This window comes from Equus caballus, chromosome 26 (genome assembly GCF_041296265.1).
Source record: "Equus caballus isolate H_3958 breed thoroughbred chromosome 26, TB-T2T, whole genome shotgun sequence".
NCBI lineage: Eukaryota > Metazoa > Chordata > Mammalia > Perissodactyla > Equidae > Equus > Equus caballus.
The window spans coordinates 43841671-43854752 of NC_091709.1; the positions used below are offsets into that span (position 1 = coordinate 43841671).

Genomic DNA, 13082 nt, shown 5'->3' on the forward strand with positions numbered 1-13082 from the left:
AAGGAGGCGGGAAATGATTTTGGAAATTCCCGGGATAAAGGAAGCAACAGATGACACTGCTGGTGTGAGGGGTGGGGAGAGGTGTCAGAGAAACCTGCTCCCCCAGCCTTTGAGCGTCAGTCGTTTCAGAGTGGATCATGTATAATTTACAGGGCAGGTGGTACTATTTTTCTTCCTTTGTGGTTGAGACTACTTGTGAAAAGGAAGTCATGGCCCTGGTGAGAAGCCACCATGATAAATGTCCATTTTCAGGGTCGTCTCACAAGAAAACATGTTGGCCTGTTTGCCACTCAGAAGCATTACTTGAAGAACAACCCAGAGCATTTACTGCTCCCCCAGCCATCCCTTCCTCATTTGTTGGGGTGATTTCTCTCCTCAAATCATATACTCTAGGAGCAACCAAGGTGGCAAACAGCTTTTTAAAGCCTTGACTCAGAATTGAGTTTTCTGGAAAGCTGGCTTCCGTTGAAATAGCTGGGGAAGATACGGTCATACCAAATGCCTGGGAAATTAGAAGAAGTCAGTGTGTGGAAGAATGCACTGTATGTTTTGGAGTAACTTTCTCTGCTTTTGTGTCCCCTGCCTCTGCAAAGGGGGCACGATGTGCAGTGTGGCAGAAGTGAGGATGGGGGTGGTAAAAGGACTCGGTTCTGCTATGACGTGGAGGCTGTGGGTGGAATTCCACACCAAGGAAATAAGAGTGAAATGTCAACTGAGAAAGTCCCTCATCACTGGGGCCATTATGCCAAGGACAATAGTCTTGTGTCTGCTTTGACGCCACCTAGTTTTGCAGGCATGTTGGGTGTGGATGTGGAATGCCAGCCTGAGAACCAGAACTGCTGGACGCTGGGTCTTACCACAGGTGTCCCGCTGGGCTACTGGGTTGGGTGTGTGTTTGCCAGCGAGACCCAGGAAAGACTTGTAAAAATGGCAGGCTTTCCTGACTGACCCCTAGCATGGAGAGGAAGGGTGTTCCTGGGCAGGAATCTATAGCCTTTATTATTCGTACCTTTTAATGACGGAGAAAAAGTATTTCTCACTGTTATGCAATTTTTTTTAGATTTTTTTAATTTTAGGGTGGTTGAAGTGTCTTGCCCAACAGCTCCAACTCCTTTTAAAGGCCTGAGATTCCCTGATTTGCCTCCTAAAGGAATCCTGTTGTTTTTTTCTTTCTCCACCTCTACTGCTTTCACCCAGGCAACTTTAAGGCTCATCTTGCCTCCAGGAGCCATTTGCATCTGCCACGTGGAGACAGTGATGGGGACTCAGGACCCCCAGGTTACCTAGATTAGTGTGTCAGCTTGGACTGGAGTCTGCTGTTAGGATGATAGCCTTGGTGCTTGACGAGTCACATTTTAGAACTTCATTCCCGTGATGGGCAAGGTCCCGAGCCTGGCCGTTTTTATTTTGACCGTCCGTGATACTGTGATTTATAAGAAGAAATATATATTTGGTCTTCACCCCAATTTGGTCTTTGTCCCGGTTCCCAGCACAGAGTTCCTGAAACCCTTGGAAGTTCCTAAGTGGTTAGAGGGACAAAGGTGTCTTTTGTTATTCATCACAAGTGCCCTTCAGCTGCTGGGTTCTGTTAATGAGCTGGCCCTGGACAAGCCCCTCAGGATGGGGAACCAGCCCTGTGATTAGACGGTTGGAACTTTCAGCCTCACCTGTGGGGAGGGGAGAGGGGCTGGGGGTTGAATCAACCACCAATGGCCAGTGATGTAATCAATCAGGCCGAGTAAAAAGGCCTCCATAAAAATCCTAAACCATGGGATTAAAACAGAAAATACGTCACCACCAGAAGTGATAGGATTAAGAAAAATGTATATAATTGGATGCAAATGGTCTAAACTCATCTCGTGAAAGAATTGAAGTTGAGGGATTTAGAAAAAAAAAACCAAAACCAAAATCAGAGATTCTGATATGCCTGCCCCCCTTGAGCATCATGTTGTGGTGAGCCACTGAAAGTGAGAGTATTTAGGAGCAGAAAGAGAGGGACAACTCTATCTGTATTCCTGTAGGACTATCTAGCCCAGCAGGACTGACCGACAGACCGTCCCCTCCTCCTGTTTTTACCTGTTGGCAACCTTTCCATCACTACAGTTTAAACAGTGATATTTATTTGGGTAGTTAGAATTGCAATTCAGGGAGCACAGATTCAATAGAAACCCCAAACGTGTTCCGATTACAGGAGAGCGGCTTAGGACTTTTATGGGAAAAAGGGAGGAAGATGAGGTGAGTTGTATTAAGGAAGAGTTCGTTGGTGCTGGAGGAGGTGAGGCTGGGTTTGTACTCCATCGATCTGTTAGCGATTCAGTCATCAGCAAAGTCCAGTTTTATCAGTCTTTACAAACAGGATATTCTTGTCCTACTGGCTTCTTGGAATATTGGTGGTTTGGTCTAGTTTGGAAGATAAAGAAAACAAGATATGCAAGGCTGTTCCTCTGGAATGACTTCTGGTTCTATTTTAATATGGCTCCACTCATGGCATCTTTCACAGATGCATGTGAGAGTTTCTCAGCGTTACCAGTCCTCTCCAGTAAAATCCAAGAACATGCAGATAAACCTGGCCCCGATGCACATGCATGATAAATTCAGATAAAATCCAATCCCAGTTGTAGGACTTGGTGCTCGGGCTGTTGCGCCTCAAATATTTGAATGGAGAACCAGAGAATATATTTCTTTAAATTGCATTCTATCTAAAATCAATCCAGTGTGTCTATGGGGGAGCGAGACCCTGCAAATGTTCTAGCAACTGTATGTTAGTAAATGAAAATGAAGGGAAGAGGATTCACTTCCTAAAGTGGAGATGCATTCAGTGGCATTTGTGGTCCCTATGTATGTCGTCACCATCTTTTACATATACTTCAGGCCTGAGTCCTGAAGGGGAGCAGAATTTGCCACCCCAAAATATGCCTCCTTGGCATCAGATTATTTTCAGCTGATTATTTTTAAGAAACTACAGACACAGGAGAAGCTCTGAAAATCGAGGTTACTCTTTTGTAAGAAAAATTAACGTGTATAAGGGAAATCCCTGTTTGTAATGGTGTCTCTCTCACTGTGCCAGGAAGAGGGTGGTGACTCAATCTCTGGAAACTCTTATCAATGGACAAGACCCAACTTAAACCTGTGTAACCACCTTAGCATTGTTCACTGTGATTTTCCCGGTCACCTCGCATGATTGACTCCTCACCCCCAACGCCTGTCTTTTGTCTTTAGCTGATGAACGTTTTTAGGTGATGGCTTGGGTCATTTCAGGCAGTTACTCAGTTTTCCTGGGTACCTCCTATGTATACAAGAGGTACCCATATTTTTAAACTTCTGTTTGTTTTTCTCCTGTTAATCTGTCTTTGATTACAGGGTCTCAGCCAAGAACCTAGAAGGGTAAAGGGGTAATTGTTGTTCCGCCCCTACAGGCCCCAGTCCTGCAGAACTGTCATGGATGTGACCTTCAGCATTGGGATGGAATTCTCTAAAGTCACCAAGTAGATTCTGGTTTGGGAAAACATGGGCATCGGGCATCACATGTGTTGTGTCCACAACCCCCGGCAGGTTCTCGCAGGATAGTTGTTTGTTATTCACTATTTCCAGAGCCTCCTGTGGGGGAAAGACCATCAAGTTAGCAGATGAAGGAGGCTCTGTCCAGATGGAGCAGACCCTGGCATGGGATTTACCCAGCAGCCCAAACACCGTGCCTCTGCGAACCCACACACAGCAGGTTCAGCTGCATGGACTCCATCTCCTTTTTTGTTTTTTCCTGAATCTGTTTTTTCTTTGTACCCTGTTCCAGGCACTGGGGACAGGGTGGTGAACAAAATGGCAACAGTGCCTGCCCTCTGGAGTGTTCATGCTGGTGGCGCGGAGGGCAGGCGGGGAAGGAGATGAACAAGTGAATTGTAGGCTAGCTCACAGAGCCCAGGAACTGGTTACAGCAGTTCAGAGAATGCATTTGGAGTAGGACACCTAAGGTTCGAGCCCCAGCTCTGCCACGCACCCCTGCATGGGCAGGCGGGTCAGCCTGTTTGCACCTCAGTTTCCCTATCGGTGAAATGAGTCCATGATGCTGTTGCCCTGTTGTGAGGATTAAGCAAGTTAATATATACGAAGCACTTCCAAGAGTCCCTGGCACATAGTAGGTGCTGTTAAATGGCTGCCATTGCTGAAATTGTGCCAGAAGGTGATGAGGGTTATGGGGCAAAGGAGGGCAAGGGGTGCTGGCAGGGGCTTGGAACTGCAATTCAAAAGGGATGATCGGGGCTAGCTTCACTGAGAAGTGCCCACTGATTAAAGCCTTGAAGGAAGTGATGGAGTGCGCCATATGGATATTCGGGAAGAATGCTCCACATCAGCAAAGGCAGCCAGTGGAAAGGCCCCACGGGAGAGCATCTGGAGTGTTCACCCAACAGCATGGCGGGGATGGAATGGGGTCAGGGGACAGGTGACGGATTTAGCAGTCGTATAAGGACTTGAGCTGTTACACTGAGAGACATCGAGGGCCATGGGAAGGCAGAGGATTGGCAAGCTCTGAATTAGACTTTAATAAGGTCACGGTGGCTGCTGGGAGGCTGGTTAGGGATAAGTGGGAGATTGATGGTGCCATTGACCACACTGGTCCTAGTGGAGGTGATAAGAAGCGGGCAGGCAGCTGGTATCACCTTAAGGTAGAGCAGACACCATTTCCTGGCACAGCTGGACGTGGGGCATGAGGGGAAGATGACTCTGAGCTGAATGGCCTGAGCCGACGGGACAGAGCCACCGTTGACTGATATGGCAGAGTCTGTGGGTGCAGAAGATTTGGGGCAAGCTGGGAGTTCAGTTCTGCACATGTCAAGACCAACTTGAGATGGTGTATTTGTTTCCTGGGGCTGTCATAACAAAGTACCACGTATTAGGTGGTCTAAAACAATAGAAATTTCTTCTCTCCCAGTTCTAGAGGCCAGGAGCCTGAAATCAAGGTGTCAGCAGGTCCATGATCACTCTGAGATGCTGATTAGAATCCTTCCTTGCCTCTTCTGGCTTCTGGAGGGGGCCGGCAATCCTTGGCCTGTAGCTGCATCACTCCAATCTCTGCCTCCTTTGTCACACGACCTTCTCCCTGTGAGTCTCTCATCAAGTGGCATTTTCCTCTTCTTACAAGGACACCAGACATATTGGACTAGGACCACACTAATGACCTCATCTTAACTCGATTATGTCTACAAAGACCCTATTTCCAAATAAGGTCACATTTGCGGGTAGGAGGGGTTAAGACTTCAGTGTATCTATTTGGGGGACACTATTCAACCCCTAACAGATGGCTATTAGACATCAGAGTGGGGGTGCAGAGTAGGTAAAGCCTGGAGCTCAGAGGGAGTCATCAGCACTCGGAGAGTGTGGTGTCCTGGAATCCAAAATGAAGAACGTGTTTCCAGGAGGAAGGGCGTGAGTCAAATTCTGCCAATGGGTCAAATAAGAGGAGGACGAAAACCACTGGCTTGGGCAAAACTGCATGTGTTGACAAAAGCAGCAGTTTAATTGGTGACAAGATGATCCAAGGTAAAAACTTACCAACTTGGATTTCCGTATCTGTAGTTTTTTAAACTCGATTTCAATCTTTGGGGTTATATCTACATATTCTCTTTATTTCTAAAAGATGTCTTCATTGTAAAGAGTTGGCTATGTGTCTGGACTTGGGGTAAACTCTGGGCATAAAAAGATGGATACCACACACTTCCTGCGCTTGAATATCATTGTCTCCTGGGGAGATGGTAAAGCAACTAAAATTCAGTGCACAGCTCAGTACCCTCCTCCCTGGGGACCTGCAGATTCAAACCACAATGAGATACCAGTCCACACCCACTAGAATGGCTATAATAAAAAAGACCACCACCACCAAATTTGGGGAGGACATGGAGCAAATGAAGCAGATGGAGCACTGGTATATTGCTTGTGGGAGTGTAACTTGGTTTATCTACTTTGAAGAATTATTCGGCTGTTTTTTTAAAAACATTAAAAATAATCTATCCTATGACCCAGCAAGTTTCATTCCTAGGTCTTTACCCAAGACAATGGAAACATAGGTCACAGAACGACTTATACAAGAATGTCCATAGCAGCCTTCTTTGTAATAGCCTAAAACCGGAAGCAACTCAAATGTCCATCAAGAGGAAGATAGATAAGTTGTGATATATGCATGCTAAGGAGTACCACTCAACAGTAAAAAGAAGCAAAGTACCGATACACACACCAACATGAGAGAAGCTCGCAAACCGGTTGAGCAGAGGAAGCCAGACTCAAGAAAACCCTACGTGATCACATTTATCGAATGTCCAGGAACCGGTGAAACCAATCCCTGGTAGCAGAAGTCAGAAAGTGGCTGCCTCTGAGGAACAGGAGGGAATGACTGGAAAGTGGCATAAAGGGACCTTTCAGAGATAATAGACATTTCTGTATCTTGGTTTGGGTGCACACCTTGTCAAAGAATACCAGTCAAAAGTCTTAAGATCTTGCATTTTTATTGTATGTAAATTATACCTCATTAAAACTTGAAAACCGACACCTGTGACAGGTGTTCCTAGGTGCTATGCAGCAGAGATGAGGGCATCTCAACTGCCAGGAGGAGGCTGGGGAGGCATCCTCGAAGGGGAGAACCCCTGCATCGGTATTTCCAAGTGAGATTGGAAAGGCGGGAAGAGGGCTGTCCCAGCCAGGTGACCCACCTGGCCAAAGCCCAGGGAGAGAAAGGGCGCCACCTTGTTAGCAAGTACCAATGGCTTAAAAAGGAAATTCCAGCTATTTTGCTAAATTCATTTTTTATCAGGCGTGTGTGTATCTCGGACAAAACTGTTTTCCCCTTCCTGCTGCAACTTCTTCATGGCCTGTGTCCAGATTTCCATTTTATCACAGCTTTTTAAAAATTTCTGATCGATGTACATTTTTTCCAAGTAATGAACTGTTCTCAGTACTTAGCTTTTAAAAGAATTATTCAAGAATGTTGCCTTATTCAAGTAACCTTATGGTTTCTATTTTTTCCCCTTAAAAATAAAAGCTGCAGATTCTGGTTGACACTGGGAGCAGCAACTTCGCCGTGGCAGGTGCCCCGCATGCGTACATAGACTCCTACTTTGATGCCGAGAGGTGAGTGATGGGTCCATGGCTGGGTGTGGCCAGGTTTGGTGGCATCACACAAATGCTTCAAAACATGCTGGAACAAAACATCAGACGTGTGTTTCATTTTAAGGGGGATATGTGTATGTATATATTTGTATGTATGGGGATAATTTTGTGTGTGTAGATATTTGTGTATATGTGTAGTATATGTTTGTCAGGATGTGTATACCTTTGTGAGTATATTTGTGTGTAATGTATATATACATGTATGTGTTCATTCCAGGGGAATCCATAGGAAGATTCTCCTAATAGCCTTGGTGCATTCTCATGAGGTTCACTTTATAATAATTCAAGTCACACGCAAGTTTTGTGGTCATACGTGAGTGGCAGGGAGCTCTGATCCTTTCTTTGTTCCGGCTCTCTTGTCCTAAAGTGGAGGTGGCCTTGAGCACAGAGGAGCGTTGGATGTGAGCGTGAGGCTGGTCTGGGCAAGACCCTGGGGTCGCTTGGAAAGCCACCTTGCATGGCCCCGAAGGTCAGGAGAGGTTAAGCCATTCCTGTTCAGGGAGGTGTTTCCAGGTGAGAGAAATCCATGCCTTGTTAGGAAAGGGTAAGTGTGAGCACGAGGCCCTTGGCCTGAGACCAGGGCTCCCAGCTGGCCGCTGTGGAGTCGGGTTGTGGGAAAGAGCAGAGCCGGGTGGGGGTCTCCGGAATAAAGCCAGCTCTGCGCGGTCCAGCCTGGGACTCTGGGCTGCAGAGGGGTACTGGGAGGCTGTCAGTGTTCGGCTCCAGAGGAGCCCGTGGGGTCCTGCAGCTGCTCCAAGGCTGTGCACATTTTGATCTCACATCTATTTTTGCCTCAGCTGTCCATCAGATTTCCCTCCCGTAAATCCTCCTCGTGTCTTCCAGTTCTTGCTTCCCTCAGCCACAGCCTTTGGTTCCAGGGAATCAACCCAGCTGGGGAGAAAAAGAAGGGAGAGATGGAGGAGGGCAAGAATAGCTGAGAAGTTTCTGAAAATACCGGGCTGTTTCAATAAGGCAGGAGGCCTTGCTGAGTGTGAACGAAGTGCCCACCTGCTTTCTGCCGGCACCACATTGTGGTCTCCGTTCTGGTGGCACAAAGAGGTGTGTCTCCTGTATGTACAGCTGGAGGGGAGTGGGGGCTGGTGCTATACAGAGATAACTGGTTGGCCCCTCCTTCAGGGAACCCATAGCTTTGTCCATGACTCTGTATTGATAACCTTTCGTGGTTGCTATTCCAGGATGAAACTTCTGGCCAGTGGTTGCTTTGTGCCCTGAAGCTATTGCTGTAATTGCAAATATGTGTGATGTGGGGGAAGGGGTATTTCTGGGTGAGTACAGGTGGGGGAGGGGTAGGCTCATGATGCACTGGCCACCCTTTGCCCTCTCCTGTTCAGATTGGTGGTTCTTCCAAATCCTCTGCCCTGAACAGCGCCCACCCCCAACCGCCCACACTGGACTGCTTGGTCGTGAGCAGAACTTCCGGTTGGTCCAGACCTCTCGTTCCTCATGTAGCACAGGAGGTTCAAGATGCCAAGAAGTTGGCCAAGTTGGAGTTTCTAGGTCAGCAGTTCCCAAACCTTGAGTCCCAGCATGCCCTTTCTATAACTAGTGAGTTGTGATGCCCTGAAATGAAATGCAAAGGTCTTATAACTCACTGCCCCAGTGTAATATAGGGGGAGTAAGCAGTAATTTATAAAAGGTGGTCAGTACCGCAGTATGGAACATCTGGGTCAACTACAGTGGAGACTGGTGCAGTAGGAGGATGTGAGCCCGTCCCCGTGGGCGTGCAGCACCCAGCGTAGACTGATAAAAGTGGATTGAAACAGACTCAGACACCCAGAGCAGCTTGAGTTGATGATATGGTTTTCCAAGTAGGTGAAGAATCCTGGTAAAATTACCCCCCCAAAATATCGCCTTCCCCCAGTTTATACAGTATTTGCATTCCCGGAAAATGCAATGTATATTAGAACTATGCAAAAAATGTTTATCTTGGTGGCAAAGCAATCCCAGCCCTACATCTTTTCTGCTACAAGGCTGTAGTCTATACTTTCACCCAGTTCCCCCACACCTACCGCAGGACTCAGAACTTCCAGACTTGGAGCTGAGATCTGTGCCATGCCTATCAGTTTTCCACCTCCTGGAGTAATTTTGATTTTCATCACACATCTGTAGACACATGGTACAATAGAAAAAAAAAAACAGTAGTGCATCATAAAGCCAAAATTAGGGTGAAGGGTATAGTTCCTTTATAGATTGAAATATGCAAATTTGCCACCATGGACGGTTACTTCCTTCCTGGTAGGTAAATGGTAGTTCTTTGGCAGCTGCTCATAGCCAGGGTTCAATTAAAGGTCAAAGTGTGCTTTTCAAGCCAGAGACCCATTTGCCATGCAGATACAGCTATTGAAACATTCAAGGATAAATAATAGTCAGCGTTACAAACACTGTGTACGATGCCATTTAATACCTGTACCGTATTTAACTGACTGTGGACAACTGGCGTCTTTCTCATTTACCTTCCACTTTGTTCACTGTTTGGTTGAACCGTGGTTCTCTTTCAGGCTTCAGGAGAACACATCTTTCTAACTTACCTGCCGACCTTGCTGGCCAGGTTTGTGTTCAGGTGGCAGATGTCCTTGTTTTTGATACTTAGATATTGAACTTCTCTGGCTCCTTTGCACCTGACTTAATGTGAAAACTCCTAGGAACATCCTGATGGGGTTCGGGGCAGGCCGCCCCAAGATGTGCCACTCCGGTATGTGAATTATTTGGAGCTGGAGACAATAGAGGCTCAGAAGACTCAGGAAGAACATTTGGCCTTCCCCCAAATTGCCTAAAAGAGTTTAAGATAGAAGGCCTGATCCAGGAAGGGGCTTATACCATGAGACTATAGTACAACGTGAAATAGGTGTGATGGGAAAGGCACCTACGAGCACATCTTATTTGAAATCCTGTTTCTCGGGCCACATTCTCTCTAGGTGGCCCATGGGGTAAACACTTGTCTAATGTGAATTGCCTTCCTCCCCTTTGAAGGTCCAAACCACTACCCCAACATCCTCCTTTGTCTTTAGTTGAGATGATATGTAAGGGGGCAACTTGGCCATTGTGGCGAGTTGCTCAGTTTTGCCCGAGTTCCTCCCATGTGTACATGTCGTTAAACTTTGATTTTCTACTGCTAACCTGCTTTTTAATTATTTGGCCAGCCATAAGAACCTTAAGGGAAAGGGGGGGTGGGGCGCAATAGCTCCTGTGGTGGCTAGGCTTTCTCTCCTGCTAACCCCACAGGAGAATTTAGGGCTCCCTCTCAGCTTTCTGAGCCCTCAAGGTTCTCATCCATTTCTCCTTTTGTGGACAAATAAAAAGAAATAATGGAACCCACCAATGTGCAGGGAAAGTCCCAGATGTCCCCTCCATCGTCAGTTTTATCCACTGGCACTTCCATCATTCAAACTTCAGCCAGCCTTCCTCATTTGCAAGCGTTGCTGAAATTTACCTGTTACCTATAAAACGTCACCCCCATTTTGGGCCTCTAGCCCCGATACTGCCTGTCTTTGAGAGAGAACCGTTTTTCAACAGACCTGTCAGGCTTCTTCTAGCTGAATCAGATGTGAAGCGTACCATTTTTTAATTTTAGGCAAGTTCCCTTCTATCAACTGCACCCCTGCTAAACTTGCATATTTTGCACATTCAGTCCTTGCTTAGATTTGTGATAAACTTCTTTGCTCTCTTTTCCTCTTTTTTCCCCCCATGCTTCTCATAGACTTATGTTAACACAGATTTGTTATTTTAAAGATATGAACTAGGAACGTAATTTATTTTGTAAATTATGTATGATTAATTTGTCTGATGCTTTCAGCTAACTTTAGAGTTGGCGGAAGGTACTCTTCCCATCATCGTATTTGATGGAAGCCAAGAGAATGTTCTTACTTCCTTTCTCAATTTTTAACAAAGCTTCCTTTTCAGAGATGTGGCTCCCTGCCCTGTGATGTTTCTGTATTCGCTGTCCCTCTGATCTCCCTTAGTTAAAATAAGGTTTCTGGTTGGGTTTGTCAGCCTCTGATTCAAGTCCCCCAGACTTTGGATATTCAGGTTTAATGCTTCCTGAAACATCTCCCAGTAATTGGAGATTTGGCTTGGGGTTCTTTGACAAGATCTCTTTGATTTATGGAATGAGACGTCAGGCTACCGTTAGTCGTCTGTGTAGCTTGTTCCCATCAGATGCCCGCTTTTCATGGCGGTGGATGTTCCAGTGAATTACTATATAGCAAAAAGAAAATGGTGTGGTTTTTTTAGATGTACTTCTTGTTTAGCTAATAAAATAGCATCCAGCCAGTTGGCTTGATGAGAGGTCCAGTATACTTATCCATCTGACCTTCTCCTAATCTATTTGGGAAATTGTCTGTCTCCTTTGAAGATGTCTCCTCCTCCTGTACTCCACCTGGGGTGAAGCCCACAGAGTGTGGTTGTGGCAAGGGAGCCATTTCTTTTCCTCAAGAGGTGCTTGTAAGTAGAATTAGGATATTAGAGAATTACCTGGTGACCTCCTTAAGGAGGCTGAACCGGACCCTCGAGACCAAACGCCTCATCTGTCCATGTGATGATGACAGACATATTTGCTTGATTATTTAGATAATTTCTCAAGCCAGCGTTGTTTGCCTGTCCAGGAGGGGACTTTCCCTGTTGGAGCCCTTGAGCATTTGCCTTTGCTGGATGTTGATCAAGCTCCAGTGTGGACAGGCTAACTGAGCAGCCCATGGCCTGTCAGTGGCCCCATCCACTCTGGTCTGGTCACTTCCAGAATAGGGCAAGAGCAAGAAAGGTATCTGACCACCTAGGCTGGACCAACAACCCCGAAGGTAGGTTCCAAACTCTGAAGAGCCCCAGGGAAGTCTTGGGCAGAGTTCTTTAGGACGTTCCCTGGGTGGGATGGCTTAGGAGAAGCAAAGCCGTGGGCCCAAGAATTCAACTCTTCTGAATTCTGCCCTTCCAAACTTTCTCTTTTTATGTTCTCTGAAAATGATAATGGGTTTCTTTTAAAATAATAAAATATTCTGCGACTGTTTCCTCCTCAGTTCAGTTAATTTCACTGTCCATCCTGCGTTCCCTGACACTCTTAATCAGAGGCAGAGTGTCTCCTGAATTGGATTCAAAGTGACTTTATTGCTGTGAGCTGACTTTTTCCTGGCTACCCACATCCTTGATTGATTGCTGTTCCTGAGCACCCAGGATGGACGCTACAAAGGAGAAACCAATCTAGGGTTCCCTCTCAATATAGTTAATTAGTGTGCAGAGCAATTGAGAGCCAAAGCATTTTAGTGCCAAGAGGTAGGATGTTAGAACACGAAGATGGAGGAATGAATTTTATTTTTTTAATTTAGTGCTGGAAACTATACATTAATCATCCTCAGAGCTGCTTATGGTTCATCTCTGGGGATTTTGCCCTTTGAGGCTTAGTTTAAGGAGCTCAGGGAATATAAGCTTGGAATGACTTTTTTCTCACATTATCTAGGACGATGCTTTCTACAAGGGTAGCCTCTAGCCGCATGTGGCTATTTAAATCTAAATTAATCAACGTTAAAGAAAAGTTCAGTTTTTCGGTCACACTGTCATCACATTTCAAGGGCTCAGTAGCCACCTGTGGCTACCATATTGGCCGGCGTAGAGACAGAATGTTTTCTTCATGGCAGCAAGCTCTCTTGGTCAGCACTGGTCTGGAAGACAGAAGAGCTCTACTTTTTAGAACGCTGGAAGGCTCCCCCACGTCCCCGACTACCTTAACCACGTCATCCCCCCAAGACATGCCCCTTTGTCAATATGAGACAATTTTGGATATTCCGTAAAAGTAACTATCAGAGCATTTTCTAGAAAAAACAATTCTTACCCTTTCTTTGTAGTTCATAGATTGAATAAAGGTAGGATGTGATTAGATAGTTATAATAATAGCAGTTATTTTTGTTCCAGACTTTGTT

The 13082-nt window shown here is 46.0% G+C and overlaps 1 protein-coding gene across 2 annotated transcripts in view; it reads left to right on the forward strand.

The window, feature by feature from the left end:
• BACE2 (beta-secretase 2) overlaps positions 1–13082 on the forward strand; it is an 88093-nt gene that overhangs the window by 28681 nt on the left and 46330 nt on the right. For both annotated transcript variants that reach the window (XM_023630202.2, XM_023630203.2), the window contains exon 2: positions 7028–7116. In XM_023630202.2, the coding sequence (XP_023485970.1) occupies positions 7028–7116 (89 nt within the window). The remainder of the gene's footprint in view (positions 1–7027; positions 7117–13082) is intronic.